This window comes from Nyctereutes procyonoides, unplaced genomic scaffold (assembly GCF_905146905.1).
Source record: "Nyctereutes procyonoides isolate TBG_1078 unplaced genomic scaffold, NYPRO_anot_genome, whole genome shotgun sequence".
In the NCBI taxonomy this organism is placed as follows: domain Eukaryota; kingdom Metazoa; phylum Chordata; class Mammalia; order Carnivora; family Canidae; genus Nyctereutes; species Nyctereutes procyonoides.
In genome coordinates, this window is record NW_026575146.1 from 55358269 (window position 1) to 55375691 (window position 17423).

At 39.4% G+C, this 17423-nt stretch overlaps 1 protein-coding gene across 1 annotated transcript in view; it reads right to left on the reverse strand.

The window, feature by feature from the left end:
- PGM5 (phosphoglucomutase 5) overlaps window positions 1-17423 on the reverse strand; it is a 192062-nt gene that overhangs the window by 61354 nt on the left and 113285 nt on the right. Inside the window, exon 7 of the mRNA XM_055311538.1 lies at window positions 14105-14220. Within this exon, the coding sequence (XP_055167513.1) occupies window positions 14105-14220 (116 nt within the window). The remainder of the gene's footprint in view (window positions 1-14104; window positions 14221-17423) is intronic.

Consider the following 17423-nt stretch of genomic DNA (forward strand, 5'->3'; position numbering starts at 1 on the left):
AGTAACTGACCAGTATAGCTCATCTTGTGCTGTGGCCAACATAGATCCCAATGGCTAATACTATGTGGCAATAAATTGGATGATGATGATGGTGGTGGTGGTGGTGGTAATGACAACAATGACAGTCTTTGACACAAATATACTGCAGGGCATTTGACTAATACCCTAACCATGGCAATACTCAATAAGCTCCATGAGGGAAAAGTGTCTGAAATTATTCATCATTCTCTCCTTGCCCTGGCTCATAGAAGGCATCCAATAAATATCCGCTGAATGAACAAATCAATGACTGAGTGAAACTCTAGTATGTAGCTTGATCTAATTCATCAGATTCACTTCTCACTAACAGTAGCTAGCTAACTAGAAGCAACCTGGAAGGTTATATTGGGAAAAAAAGTGACAGATCATCCGACTGAACACTCATGTTATAAATGAGGAAACTGAGGCCCAGAAAAGTTAAGCAATCTAAGGTGGCTCAACCACATATAGAGGGGGTCAAGGTTGGAGCTAGGTTTGTCAAGTCCTAGGGTTGTGCTGTTCACATGACACCATTCTCCCAAGTTCCTCGGTATTCATCCCATTCCCATCTAAAAGAATAACCTCAGGGGAGTAAATGATCCCTCTGCCTGTCTTCAAACGGGTAGCAGGGTCTGTGGAGCCAGTGAGATTGGGCTTGAATCCTGACTTTGTTACCTTGATCATTGGGTTGATCTTCTTCCCTAAGCCTCAGTAAGCTTTTCTGGAAAATGAAAGACCATTATGGTCCTTACTTCACTGTTGAGAAGTCTCCATGGAATAATATATAGGAGGCCCTAAGCATGGTATCTATCACTTAGGAGGTGCTCAATAAATCATACATACCAGCAATATTTCATTAACATGTGCCCCCAGGGCAATCAAGCCATTCATCCGGACAAGGTGAAAGTGTAAACAATATGGTGGCCAGCCAGCTGACACAACTCCCTCACATGAGCACACCAGCACTGGAAGGTAAGGGACAATGGGACCTCCTAACTCATACATCCCACCTGTTTTTTTTTTTGTCACCGGCGCTGATGAAAACAACACGACTCCCTGAGAACTGCTCCTTGACAGGTCATAAGTTGAACCAGAAATCTCTCCAGTGGATTTAAGGTTGGCACCACATGGCTGAGGACCTGTCACTCCAGAGTCATTACACTTTGTTTCCGTGGGGTTACCTATTAACTAGGAGATAGCAGTTGGGGAAGCCTCCAAACACAAGTCTAAGAATTGCATCTTAAATGCCAATGGATGGGCCCCCTTGTAAGAAGTCCTTTGTAGACCTTGTGGACAAAGAAACTTGGAGTCTGTCTGTGATCCTTCATCTGTGGCTAAGTACCAGGATTTCCCAGGATTCTCGGTCTCAAAGTGCCCTCGTTTAAGCATGGACACAGCCTCCGAGGCCCACTCTGCACACTCAGGCATCACATGCACCCTCTCTCACCACTTTTCAACAGCTTGGAGGATGAATTGAAGGGTCAGTGCAACTAAAACTGAGGAGGCCCCAAGAAAAGGATTTTATGTGCTGGAGACATTCTTCCCACTCCAGGTGGAGCTCTGTTTTTCCAGCACAGGGGTAAGATAGTTTGTGGAGGGTCCAGAAGGGAGTCTCAGTTTTCAGACTTTATGAGGAGGCTCTTGGGGATGCCAATCATGGCACCTCTGCACTCTGGCCTAGCCTAGATTGAATTGCACATGTGCACATAGCCTGTCTCAGCTAGCTGGGCAGAGAAACTGCTCTCCCAGCACTGATAATGCTGTCACCACAGCCTTCTCACATCACATCTGCTACCCAGACAAATTTACACAAATTGGCCATGAATAGGAGAAAGAAATGTGATAGAACCTCAATAATCTGCAATTCCATGTCCATGGGCCTCTTTCTCTGCCCTAGAGAACAGTCAAATGTAGAGTTAGTGATCATCTAGATAGGGAATTGGCTAAAGTTTTCCTTTATTTCATCTTTTTAAAAATATACAATATTTAGTGAAATCATTATATAAAAAAGGGACAGTTAAATCTATTTAATATTTGTTCAACAGCAGTCCTATGAACCCAATCTTGAGTTAGGAGGTACATAGGTCACGTGTAAAATATAAACAAAGGAAAAAGCATGGCTGTGAAAAATGTTATAAATTATATAACTAGTAGGGGAAATAAAATTCCTTTCATAAAGCAACTAGAGAATAAGTCAATAATATAAAACATAAGACTATACAGCAGAGAATGCCTATGTTGAAGGCTGTACGAATTCAGTACACACAAAAGTCCCTAAAGCTAGAACCTGGCCCACTATTGAACATGTGGCTCTTTACAGGTAATTGTCAGAAACCACACACACAGGAAATGAACAGGTAAATAAAACAAATTACAAATCCTTAACAGTACTTAAAATTTAAAATCTGCTCATTAACACAGACTTTGGGAAGGAATCTTCCTAGAAGCACTTTGTTAGCTATTTTTTTAAGATTTTATCTATTTATTCATGAGAGATACACAGAGAGAGAGGCAGAGACATAGGCAGAGGGAGAAGCAGGCCTCCGGTGGGGAGCCTGATGCGGGACTGGATCCCAGGACCCCAGGATTGTGACCTGAGCTAAAGTCAGATGCTCAACCACTGAGCCACCCAGGTGCCCCAACTTTGTTAGCTATTAATTTGAGCTAATAACTGCATGATGACTGAAAATATTAAAACTTTAGTTTAAATTTTATGTAACTGATTTTACTATAATTCATAACATCCCTCCTCACTCCCTTCCAATTGGTCTATATTTGTGTGGGTGGGTTTGTCTTTATAAATCCTTCCAAAACCTGGGATAGAAATGTCCAGATCTCCAGAAATATATCGACTCAAAAATGCCAAAAATATAACTACTAATAATGCAAAGAAGAAATAGCAAAAATAGAAATTCTTTGTTTCTTCCTTATTACTTTCCTTCTATCCATCCACTTTCCATCCATCTTTCCAGCCTTCCTTCATTTCCTCTTCTACCTTAACCTACCTCCATTCTACCATCCCTCCCTCTCTCCTTCCATCTATCCAGCAAATAGTTACCCAAGACCTGCCATATATCAAAGAAATAGAGCTGAACAAAATAGTCATGGCCCTTGTCCTCAGGGCATTGATGATTTCTGCACAGCAAGCAGAAGGATCTAACCAATCTCAAAAATTTGAAATTTCTTGTGACATGGAATGCATGCATACACTTGGTCTCTCCCTTTTGTACTAGAGACTGGGCAGATGTAAAAATAGCCAGCTTCAAGAGTACCAGGCTGTGCTCCAAAGTTGACAGTGGAAAAAGTTGGTGTGACAATGATGGACAAGTCATGTTGGTGCCAGGAGACCTGGATTCAATTCCAAATCTTCAGAGAGAGATGGACATATACAGAAGGTTTAGCAATGCCCTGGCACATACTAAGTGCTCATTCAAAGAGATTATTATTGTGAAAAACTCAGCAGAGAGTACTTTCTTGTACCTTGCTTGATTTTATTTTATTTATTGTATGGCTATTAACATGAGCTTTTTAAGAATACGTGATAAAAGTAATAGTAATACTCAAGGTGATGGTCAAGCTTAGAGTTCATCCAGGCTTTCACAAACACACCAATTCTTCAGTGTTGCCTGTAAAGGAAGACTCTTTGGGCTGTGACAATTCATACAGTCCCAAAATGGTATGACTTAGAAAACTGATGTCAATGACGGAAACCGGAAGAGCGTCATCCACCAATGTCAAACTGCCTCCCCCCCCCACCACCAAAAAAAAAGGAACTTCAACATTTTTGGTTTATAGATCTAAGGTTTAGCTGTTTCATATATCCTCTTTTGTGTATGGGAACAAGTCCAGATCCCTTCAAATTTGGAACCTTAGAAAAGTAGCCAGAATGCCATTTAGATGACCAGTTTTCTTCTTTTTAGATCTGAGAATTTATAAAACCTTCTTTCTCTCTGTAGTTTTCCAAGGCTCTTCCTCACCCAGGAAGTAGGTGAATACCTGGTCCTAGCACAAAAGATGATCTGGCTTCTTAAGTGATTTTGGTTCTTTGACAGGACCATAAATACAGGTTTTCTATTGTTCAGGACCTGAACCTTTCCTAGGAGAGAAGTCTGAACTCTGATCCTATAATTGGCTTATTACCTTGGAAAGTTCTAGGAGCTCAAGAAGCTGGCAAGGGAAACTTCCACTCAGGATATATCTTGCCTGTCTTGGAAAAAAAGCTTGACATTTTTAAGCCTGGGTCAGATCCATATTTTCAAGCTTTCTTGGCACTCAACAATGCATTCCTAGTTGGTACACAGCTTCATGCCCCAGGGACGCGGGAAAAGGCCTCCACTCAAGAAAGCTTGGGTACATTTTAGGAGCACTTCCCCAGTCTCAGATCTAAAACCTTTCCATCTGTCCTTTCCACTTTCTCTTCCCTTAGTGAGCTCACTTGCCTCTGAAAATAATATTTCAAGGTAGATAGGGAGCTCCTATAATCAGCTGACTTTTACAGATTGGAACTGGGGGGTCACAGAGGTCATGAGGCTTGACCTTGAAGCTGGCAGTTAAGAATTTTGAACGTACTCATCAGCCTCATGTTTCTGGGCCTCTGGACTTCCCATACCATATCCCATGGCACCTCAAGGATACTCTCTTTACCACTTTCTTTTTTTTTATTTTTTAAAGATTTTATCTATTTATTCATGAGAGACACACAGAGAGAGGCAGAGACACAGGCAGATGGAGAAGAAGGCTCCCTGCAGGGAGCCCAATGTGGGACTTGATCCCAGGACCCCAGGATCACATCCTGAGCCAAAGGGAGACACTAAACCACTGAGCCACCCAGGTGCCCCTCTCTACCACTCTCAATGAAAAAAAAAAATACCTGGTTTTCACCAGAGCAATATTTCCTACTTCTGAATGCACATCAAAATCACACAGAGGGACCCTGGGTAGCCAGTCGGTTGAATGTCTGAATCTTGGTTTTGGCTTGGGTTGTGATCTGAGTCATGAGATCAAGCCCTGCATGGGGTTCCAAGCTCAGTGAGGAGTCTGCTAAAGTTTCTCTCTCCCTCTCCCTCTGCCCCTTTTTGTGCTTGCTCACACTTTCTCTCTCAAATAAATAAATAAATAAATAAATAAATAAATAAATAAATCTTTTTTTAAAAAAATCACACAATCCTTATATAAAATGCAGATTTTTCAGGCTGGGCCCTTCCAGAGATTCCAAGTAAGGGTAGGATAGAAAACATGTATATTTTTAGCAAGTTTCCCAGGCGATTCTGACACACCAGCTCAGCGCTACTCAGGAACTGGCACTAAAGCCCAGAATAAGAGCAGAATGAAGCTACTTTTCTCCTTGAAGACTCAGTGGTCCAGCTTTGCTGGCCTTCTAACAGTCCCTTAGTATTGAGTGTCTGAAAGATGGAGTTAATCACTTCTTTCATCGGAAAAGACTGATGATCAGCATGGTGGAAAAACAGCACACAGTGTAAGGCAGGAGACAGTCTTTAAGTTCAATGGTAAGGTAATTCAAGTGGGGACCTTTGCTAAGCCCTGAGGCCCTGTGTGAGTCATTCAACTACTTCTTGGGCTCAGGAGCTTCATCTGTCAAATCAGGCTAATAAAGTAAATGTTACCTGAACCTGAAGAACAGTGAAAGACATTACCTGGTACTCCTTTAAAGGAAAATGATAAACAAGTAAAAATGGTGAGACTTAAAATTCCCTCCTAGGCCAACCTACAAGTTGCCATTAGCACTGTCAGAGAGCAAAGTTTGCTGAAAGGTGTCTGCGAGCAGACCTCCCTCCAGTGCAGACCATGGTCCCCTAGGTCCCCATGAATCATGTACCCATGTCAAAGCTAGACAGGTGAAGGGCTTCACAAACTGTCCCCTGCTCACTTATATCTCTGGCACTGCTTCTTGATAATCCCTCCTCTAACCTAACCTATATGTTAGTAAACTTTGGCCCATGGACCAAATTTGGACTTAGGTTTATTTTTGTAAATAAATTTTTATTGAGGGACTCCTGGATGGCTCCGTGGTTAAGCATCTGCCTTTGGCTCAGGTCATAATCCCAGGGTTCTGGGATTGAGTCCCGCATCACGCTCCCATCTGGGAGCCTGCTCCTCCCTATGCCCATGTCTCTGCCTCTCTCTGTGTGTGTCTCTCATATATCAATCAATCAAACAATCAATGTTTTTAAAAATAAAAATAAATTTTTATTCAAACACTGCCATTCTCATTCACTGACATATTATCTATGGCTGCATTTGTGCTACAGTAGCAGAGCAGAGTGTGAAAGAGACAGTACGTATTCTCTTGGTCTGCAAAACCCAAAGTATTTATTATCCAACCCTTTACAGAAAAAGTTTGCTCACCTCTATCTGCTTTTTCAGACATTTTTGGCCATTACCCACAATAAACACACTTGACAATGAGACCTAGTACACACATAGATACTTGTGTGCGCATTTATATATACATATTTCTCAGAATAACATTACCTTTACTAAACACAATGCATTCTAAGAGGTTTCTGGTCTAATCAATTTGTTTTACAAAAGTTGCTCATGACATTTAATTAATCTCATGACCCCAGAGGAGTCTGAGGAGTCTTGATTTAGAAAATACTGCTTTAGACAAACTGAACAACTGGCTACTTGCAACACATGCCCCCTGCTCTCCAACCTCTATTTCTTTCTTGGCATTGTTCCCTCCATCTGGCATGGTCCAGTCCTTTCATCTCTAAGTATACAAATCCTTCCTATTCTCTAAGAAACAGCCCAATTTCCATCCCTTTCCTGAAATCTGCTTTGAACCTCCAGTCCCAAAGCATTTTTCTCATCTCTCACAGCATTTTTTCTATTCCTCTATTATAGAAACATAAGGTTTCTGTGTCATAAAACAGTCATCTATGCATCTTTTAATGATGTATCCAGAGATCTTGAGTTCCTTAAGAGTACATCATAGCATTTTGTATTCTAAGTATCATGCAGTATAATATCCTGTACTCTGTAAATACTGAATAAGTGTTTATTAGTTGAAGTAAGCAAATATTTGTTACTAATGGTATAATATGGTTTATGCATGTAATATTTTATCCTGCAATGTTAAAGCCTATAAATATATGATATATTGTAATGCTCAAAAAATGCTTCTAAAGACAAAGAGAGAGGGAGGGATAACCTGAGCTCACCACTTTCCATTCCACTTGCGAGATCTGTGTTATTTTAATAACCAGAAGAAGAATTACTATAAATAAATATAATCCCTGATTTTTTGAGTCACAGTCACTGGTTTAGACATGTAGAATACCAAAAAGGCAAGAGCCTGTTGTATGTGTTAGGGCCTCAACAGGAAGAAGGTATCACACTGGACTGACTCTGGACTGACCTTAGCACAACTACCAGCCATACATTCTGAGTCTAAACAGTAGCACTTGAGAGAGCTTGATATGGTCTCTCCTTTCCCAAGGAAACAAAAATACACACCATCTACCCACTAGAGTGGGTAAGGAAGAAAATTCTCCAGAACGAAATTTCTTCAGGAATCCTAAAATATCTCGAAATGCTATCTTATAACCAGTTAAAGTGGTTTTACTATATTCTGTTTAAGCATAGCCAAACAGGACTTATTTTCAGGAATTCAAGGATGGTTTGATATCAGCAAATCAATCATATTTCATTACATTCATAATAAAAGAGAAAAAAAGACTACCATATCACTAGATTCTGAAAGGACACCTGATAAATCCAGCAACTGTTTCTAACGAGGTTCTGAGTAAAATGAAAATAGGAAAAAAATACATAGACCTGATAAAGATTTCACCAACATTAAAAAGCAATCACCGGGTGCCTGGTTAGCTCAGTCAGTTGAGTGTCTGTCTGACTCTTTCTCAATTTCTCTCAAGTCATGATCGCAGTGTCATGAGATCAAGCCCAGGATAGGGCTCCTCATTCAGCATGGAATCTGCTTGAGATTCCCTCTCCTTTTACTCCTCTCCCTCCCAAATAAATAAAATATTTTTAAAATTTTTTGAGAAGCAATCACCAAAACAGACAGTAAAATATTAAGTCCATTTCCATTAAAATCATGAATTATCACAATTAGTGTTATACCTAATGCAATAAGAATATGACATAAAGGGTGTAAATATTAGAAAAGGAAACATAAAAAATCTTTTAGTCACAAATCATATGACCATTTAACTTTTAAAAATCACAAGAGATTATAATTTTTAGAAAAGAAAATGCTGTAATTAATACTAGAATGTGCTAAGGTGGTTGCAAAGAGAAAAGGCATATTAATCAATAGCTTCTCCTTATGTAAGCACCAAAGATTTTAGAAAGAAAAATGGGAATATCAACATTAAAATCAAAGATTTATAGGACATATGACCCAATTTCCTTAGTTAATAAATTAGACAAAGAACATGTGAAAGGGAGATTTGCAGGTAAAAAGATACTTAGGAGACATCAACCAGTTATAAAGTAAAATCTTTTTTTTTTTTTTTAAGTAAAATCTTTTGGATCCCAAATGGAAAAAAAACTATCAAGGAAGGAGTGAGAATAGGAGAAATTATTTAAAAATTACTCTTGGAATTCTATTTCTGCATTTCTCTTTAGGGTATGGAAATCTATAAGAGAATACCATTCCTTTCCCAGTAATAAGCAAAGGCCAGGAAACTTACAAAATCATAGCTTTTCTTGAACTCATTAGAAATATGAAGTCATAAGGCAATAAAGTAAGTAAATTCCAAAAAGTGACAGGCCCCTTCAAGGAGAAACAGGACACAAAACCATCTCCCCTTTGGTAGATCAGAGAAAAAGAGGATGCTTCCATACAAGTAAAAAATAAGTTGCTTAAAAGTTTCAAAAATTGTTAAAGGTCAAGTATAGCTTATCATATCAGTCTAAAATTGCTTGGAGTCCTGAATATAAGGAACACATTTCCAAGTTATTTCCCACAAACCTTCACTGGGTGCTTATAGAAAAGATCGGAAACAGAGAAGGAGACTTTCTGGTGCTGGCATGCAGGCAATGATCAGTTGCTGAAAGACAAGCATGAAGCCCTTCCAGCTCCCCAAATCCTTCTTTGATAGAAAACAAAAGGCTTAAAGTTTTGGATGTATGACTTGCAAACTTTCTCATCCTAAGAGTCCATGCAAAAATCCATTGCTAATGAAATAAGGATTGAAGTAAAAACCCTCTGCCCTTGGAAATAGCATAGGTAGCAAACACCAATACTAAGCAGATGTCTGCTGCCACTGGAGAAGGGTCAAGCACCTGACTATAGATGTCTATCTTGTATCACAGACATGCAGTAACTTTGAAAGCTGCAGATGAAACAGACACACTGAAAAATCTCTTCTAGCACCCTTTGCTTTTGGCACACAGTAAAAATATACCACTTCTGGAAGAATTTGAACCCTATGCAACACTAAAAATTATAATAGAAACAATAAAATCCAAGCCCGGTTCAACTCCTGACTACATTAATTTAACCTTGCACAGTAGTGGCCTGATAAAAGAGGTGTGCCCATTTCTGTGTATAAATATTGCTTACCTGAGTCTCTACTATTCTTATATACATACTGTCCAGCATTCAATGAAAAATCGTGAGATGCACAAAAAGCAAGAAAGAGTAAGCCACTGTTTTATCAAGAAATAAAACAGTCAAGAGAACCAGAATCAGAGATAAACCAGATTTTAGAAATAACAGGGAGGGAGTTTGGAATAACTATGTTTGAATGTTAAAATGATCCAATGGAAAAGATAAGCAACATATATAAACATATGGAGAATTTTTTCACCAAGATAAAAATTATAGGAAGAGTTAAAGAGAAATGCTAGAAATAAAAAAGAATATCAGAGATGAAGAATTCCTTCATTAGGCTCACCAGAAGATTGAACATAGCTAAGGAAAGAATGATTTAAAGACAGTGACAATAGACACTATCAAACTGAAACACAAAAGAGAAAGGAAAACAAAACAAACAGAACGTGTAAAGAGCTCTGAGACAGCATATGGTCACAAATCAACTAACATGTATAATCAAAACCCCAGAAGAAGAGAGAGACAATGGGGAAGGAGAAATATTTAAAAAGGTAATGGTTGAGAATTTTCTAAAATTAATGAAAGACAATAAGCAATATAGCCAAGAATCCCTAAAACCCCAAGCAAGGTTAAAAAAAAAAAAAAACAACTAGGTATATTATCATTAAACTGTTGAAAACAAAACATAAAAAGAATATATTGAAGGCAGCCGGAGGTAGAGGTTGGGAAGAGTTTAAACATAGAGGAACAAGGACACAAACTGAAGCATCCTTCTTGGAAAATATGCAAGCCAGAAGACAATGAAATAACATCTTTAAAATACTGAAAAAAGAATAATTCTTAACATCTTAGGTGTGACAATGGTAATGTGGTATTATATATTTTTTTCTCAATAGCTCTTATACTTAATGATTCACACTAGGGCTTGTTTCACACACTAGAGAGAGGCACTCACCTTGCAGATGAAGATAAAGATAAAGTAAGACTGATCATGAGTTGATGAAGATTGAAACTAGGTGATAGGCCCACGGGAATTCAATATGATATAGTCTCTACTATCATAACATTTTTTTAAGGGGCACCTGTGTGGTTCAGTGGTTGAGCGTCTGTCTTCAACTCAGGGCATTATCCTGGGGTCCTGGGATCAAGTCCTGCATTGGGCTCCCTGCACAGAGCCTTCTTCTCCCTCTGCCTATGCCTCTGCCTCTCTCGTTGTATCTCTCATAAATAAATAAATAAATAAAATCTTAGAAGAAAAAAATTTTTAATTGCCATAATAGATAATTTTGTAAAGAAATGGAAACTTTAAAATATTTTTTATTTGAGTACAGTTGACACACAATGTCACATTAGTTGCAGGTATACAACATAGTGATTCAACTTCTCTATACATAATGTAATGCTCACCACAAGTGTAGCTACTATCTGTCACCATATAACACTAGCACAATACCATTGACTATATTCCCTGTGCTGTGCCTTTCATTCCCATGACTTATTCATTCCATAACTAGAAACCTGGATCTCCTACTCCTCTTCACTTATTTTGCCTATCTCTCCCCCCACCCCCATTGGCAACCATCAGTTTTTTTCTTTGTATTTAAGAGCCGATTTTTATTTGTCTCTTTTTTCTTTGTTCATTTTTTTGTTGTTGTTCCTTAAATTCCACATATGAGTGAAATCATACATTACTTGTTCTTCTCTACTGATCTATTTGACTTAGTGCTCTACCCTCTGGGTCCATCCATATTGCTGCAAATGGCGAGATCTCATTCTTACTGTGGCTGAGTAATATTCCACTGTGTATATATACCACATTTTGTTTTTTTTTAATTTTTAAAATGTTTTTATTGGAGTTCAATTTGCCAACATATAGCATAACACCCAGTGCTCATCCCGCCAAGTGCTCCCCTCAGTGCCCATCACCCAGTGACCCCCACCCCCCACCCACCTCCCTTTCCACTACCCCTTGTTCGTTTCCCGGAGTTAGGTGTCTCTTGTGTTTAGTCACCCTCACTGATATTTTCACTCATTTTCTCTCATTTCCCCTTTATTCCCTTTCACTAATTCTTATATTCCCCAAATGAATGAGACCATATAATGTTTGTCCTTCTCCGATTGACTTATTTCACTCAGCATAATACCCTCCAGTTCCATCCACATCGAAGCAAATGGTGGGTATTTCTCGTTTCTAATGGCTGAGGAATATTCCATTGTATACATAGACCACAGCCTCTTTATCCATTCATCTTTTGATGGACACCGAGGCTCCTTCCACAGTTTGGCTATTGTGGACATTGCTGCTAGAAACATCAGGGTGCAGGTGTCCCGGCGTTTCACTGCATCTGTATCTTTGGGGTAAATCCCCAGCAGTACAATTGTTGGGTCGTAGGGAAGTTCTATTTTTAACTCTTTGAGGAACCTCTACACCATTTTCCAGAGTGGCTGCACCAGTTCACATTCCCACCAACAGTGCAAGAGGGTTCCCCTTTCTCCACACCTTTATTGAAGAGACTGTCCTTTGTCCAGTGGATAGTCTTTCCTGCTTTGTCGAATATTAGTTGACCATAAAGTTGAGGGTCCACTTCTGGATTCCCTATTCTGTTCCATTGATCTATGTGTCTGTTTTTGTGCCAGTACCATACTGTCTTGATGACCACAACTTTGTAGTACAACCTGAAATCTGGCATTGTGATGCCCCCGGCTCTGGTTTTCTTTTTAAATATTCCCTTGCTATTCGGGGTCTTTTCTGATTCCACACAAATCTTAAGATGATTTGTTCCAACTCTCTGAATAAAATCCATGGTATTTTGATAGGGATTGCATTAAATGTGTAAATTGCCCTGGGTAGCATTGACATTTTCACAATATTAATTCTTACAGTCCATAAGCATGGAGTATTTTTCCATCTCTTTGTGTCTTCCTCTATTTCTTTCAGAAGTGTTCTGTAGTTTTTAGAGTATAGGTCCTTTACCTCTTTGGTTAGGTTTATTCCTAGGTATCTTATGCTTTTGGGTGCAATTGTAAACGGGATTGACTCCTTAATTTCTCTTTCTTCAGTCTCATTGTTAGTGTATAGAAATGCCACTGATTTCTGGGCATTGATTTTGTATCCTGCCATGCTGCCGAATTGCTGTGTGAGTTCTAGCAATCTTGGGGTGGAGTCTTTTGGGTTTTCTATGTATAGTATCAGGTCATCTGGGAAGAGGGAGAGTTTGACTTCTTCTTCGCCAGTTTGAATGCCTTTTATTTCTTTTTGTTGCCTGATTGCTAAGGCTAGGACTCTAAGGACCTCTAGTACTATGTTGAATAGCAGTATATACCACATTTTCTTTATCCATTCATCTATGGGTAGATGTTTGGGTGATTTTGCTTTTTGTCTATTCATTTGTTTTTTAGATTCTACATATGAATGAAATCATATTTATTTATGTTTCTCAGTTTGACATTTCACTTAGCATAATGCTCTTTAATTCTGTCCATGTTGTTGCACATAGAATTATTTCATCCTTTTTATGGCTGTGTAATATTCCAACACACACACACACACACACACACACACACACACACACACCTGACATCTTCCTTATCCATTCATCTGTCAATGGTCACTTAGTTGCTTCCATATCTTAGCTATTGTAAATAATGCTGCAATGAACATAGAGGTGCATATATCTTTTCAAATTAGCATTTTCATCTTCTTTGGGTAAATACCCACCATGGACAAAAATACACTTCAAATGGATTAAAGAACTGAAACCATAAAAATGTGACATTGGCTACAGCAACATTTTTCTAGATATGTCTCCTAATGCAAGGGAAACAAACACAAAAATAAGCTATTGACGCTACATAAAAATAAAAAGTGTTTGCACAGGAAAGGAAACCAGGAACAAAATGAAAAAGGCAACCTACTGAATGGGAGAAGATATTTGCAAATAATATGTCTAATAAGGGGTTAATATCCAAAATATATAAAGAACTTATGCAACTCAACACCAAAAAACCCCCAAACAATCTGATTTTAAAATGGGCAGAGGACCTAAATAGACATTTTCCAAAGAAGTACAGATGGCCAACAGACACATGAAAGAATACTCAACATCACCAATCATCAGGGAAATGCAAATCAAAACCACAATGAGATACCACCTCACACCAGTCAGAATGACTAAAATCAACAACATTCAAAAAAACAGGTGTTGGTGAAGATGTGGAGAAAGGGGAACCCTTGTGCAATGCTGGTGGAAATGTAAACTGGTAGAGTCATTGTGGAAAAGAGTGTAGAGGTTCAACAAAAAATTCAAAATAGAATTACCATATGATCCAAAACTGGAGTTTTTTTTAAAAAAAGAAAAAAATGGACATAAGACATGAATGTATGATAGCACATATCCCACCAGGTTTCTTTGATTTTTTTCCTCTAATTATCTCTTCCTGTAGCCTTTGATTCACGGTGGGGTCATAAGCCTCCAAACTGGGGTCACTCAGTGCTGCAGCCACAGCCACCCTCTCCAGTGACATCACCCCAGCAAAACCTACCAGTGCCAAAACTCTCTTCTCCACACAGAGAGCATCGTCCCGAGTCCATCAGATTTGAGAAAAATCTCCATCCCGCTGGGGTCTCATATACAGGGACCTTCATTGATTTGGCCACTCTGAAAAATTAAATTCAAAGCAACAGTCAACTCATGTATCTCTTTTCCTTTCTTTTATCAGCACAGAAGGAAATCTTTAGAACTTAATAACTCCATAACTAGATTTCAGAACATGCTGGACAGTGTTGACATTTTTCAGGATGTTAAGCCATAGGCAGAAAATGGTATATAGTCTATTCCAGTGGTTCTTAGTTTTGCTCTCCCCATAATATAGAAAATATTAAGTTAATGTATAGGATATTCTCACATATCTGTTTCCCTTCTATTAATGTTCCTTTATCTTCAGGGTAAGATCCTACTTGGGGATCTCAGAATCTTTTTTTTTAAAGATTTTATTTATTTATTCATGAGAGACACACACACACACACACACACACAGAGAGAGAGAGAGAGAGAGAGAGAGAGAGAGGCAGAGACACAGGCAGAGGGAGAAGCAGGCCCCATGCAGGGAGCCTGACGCAGGACTTGATCCCGGGACTCCAGGATCACTCCCTGGGCCGAGGGCAGGTGCTAAACCACTGAGCCACCCAGAGATCCCCTCTCAGAATCTAAATTAAGAGGGAGTTTGGGTACAAACACTTTGGAATATTGTTTGACAATATCTATTAAAGATGAATATGCACATATCTCATGAATCAGCAATTCACCTCCTAGAAATTACTATTAACATGTAGTAGACACTGTGGTGCACATCTCTGCCTCACTGTCCACACACACACACAGTAGGACTTTTAGGATTGGAATACTCATTCTACCAGTTCCTAGAAATGTTGATGGCCAACAGTTCACAGATGTGGCCTGCACTCTCTGCCAAAGAGAGATGTCACATTCAAAATCATGCTTTCTTTCCTGGGTCAATCCACATCCAATGACTGGTAAATGAAGGATGTATAAAGGTCCAGCTTCCTTGCCCCTATTTGGCACAGCTTTGTGGGACCATTTCAGCTCTAGAGCTCCCTACAGGTTGGCTGAGTCCTTTGCTGTGACTGTACTGCAGTTCAATTTCTCTCTCTGTGTCCAGTTCCTCCTTTGCTTCCATATAGGTGCTGATCTTGAGGACAACTTCAGCCTTGATGGCAAGGAAGGAACAAATTTCTTGCAAACAAAATCTCTCTGAGGGCTGATACCTGGGAACCCAGTGTGTGACATTACTCAAAAGAGAATGTACACAAGATTTTACAAAAATGATCATAGCATCACAATTCATAAGAACTGAACAAACCAAACATCCACTGAGTAGAAAGGACAGATGATTTGTGATACACAATGCACTCTCATAAATTTCATTGAACAAACTATTGCTACATGCAACAACTTGGATGAATCTCACAAACATTATAGTAAGTAAAAGAAAGTGGGAACAAGAAAATATACACTGTAGGGGCACGTGGATGGTTCAGCTGGTTAAACATCTGCCTTTGGCTCAGGTCATGATCCCAGAGTCCTGGGACAGAGCCCCACATCAGGCTCCCTGCTCAGTGGGGAGTCTGCTTCTCCCTCTCCATCTGCCTCTTCCCCACTCATGCTTTCTCTTTCTCTCTCTCTCTCTCTCAAATAAATAAATAAATAAAAGCTTAAAGAAAATAAATACTGCATTGTGCCACTGAGATAAACTTCAGGAACAGCTAAAACTAATCAGTGCTGTCTCCTTTCAGGCTCAGAGGATCAGAGAGGTCAAGTGTTCTGTTTACAGTTTCACAGAGGTAAGAGGCAAAGCTAGAATTTGGACACAAATCTGCTTAATTGCTGCTCATGTTCCACTCCACTATACCATGGTGTCTCCCCAAACGTTGTAAGAGGTACGTAGATCTCAGGGAGTATGTTGGGAAACAATCTAGTACTGTACCATTGACCTAAAGAGCTTCCTCTTCTCCACATGCAAGCAGCCAAAACGCAAAACACCAAAGGCCTGCCACCAGCAAAATTTAGTTTTTCCAAGGCTGTAAGTGCAGACGATGGCCAGGGAGAGGAACCAATGAGGGTATCTTGGTGAAGAAGAGGAAAAAAGGTATACAGAGGACAAAGGGCACAATGAAATAATGATTTCTTTAGGTTTGCTTTGTGGCCAGCTAGAGAAAAAAAAATACCAAGAAACTCTTGCCACAGGAAAGTGAACACCTTCCTTTCCATAATATCCAAATATAGCCAATGTGTTCAGGACTTTGAAAAATTATATACTAAATCTCTTTCAAGTTTGCTTTGAAAAGAAGCACTTTTTAGATATTCGGATATTATATCAAAGGCTTTGTTGTTGTTGGTTGTTTAATGGTCTAAGAAATATATGCAATCATACTTATATCCTGGTAGGAACAATGAAAGAAATCCTTCCCAAACTTTAGATCAAAGGTACATTTTCATAGCCATCAATTTCATAGTCAGAAGCTGAGGGAAAGAGGATTAATTCACACAGAAACTTCCAGAGTCAGCAGATAGTGAAGCCTAGGTCAAAACTAATTTAGCAAATATGAATGCATATTATTAGAATGTGCAACATGGAGCAGATGTAAGGGTAAGAAAAAGGGTAGAGAGTGTGGGGACACATATTTTCTGGCTAAAACATTCTTGTAGGTTCAAAGCCAAGTTGGCAGATCTGAAGGGAGGGGAAAGGATTTCCCTTGCTCCCACCCTTCTCCATTAATCACTGTCAGGAGGTCACTGGGCTGAAGGTTGAGGCTGGATTTTAAAGGACCGGATACTTCTATAACTATAAGCCACAGTTGCAGCTATGCAAGCTAAGAAAACAATGTGGGTAATTAAGTTCTGGGATCCTGAGCATGAGTCGATTGTGCCCTAGAGTCAGAAAGGAATTCCCCTCCCTCCTCCCTCTTCTGAACTTGGGATCCATCCCAAACACAGCACTCAGCAGATACCATGCTCTAGACTGGTTTTTGGCAGGAGATCCCCTGGAGAGTTTCTGAAAGCTTAAAATGAAGCTGCTCATGCTGAGGGTCTTCATCTCTCTTAACCACTGCCACCATGTGCTGGAGACAAACAAGAACTCACTTTCTAGGGAAGACTAGAGTATAAAGAAAAAGAAAGAAAAAAAGTCTCAACAACCATTTTCCAGCAAGTGGGGGGTTGAGATCTGGAGTTAAAAAAAAAAAGAACAGGGATGCCTGGATAGTACCCTCATTAAGTCTCCAAATTTTGGTTTCAGCTTAGGTGTCAGGGTCTGCACACAGCATGGAGTCTGCTTAAGACTC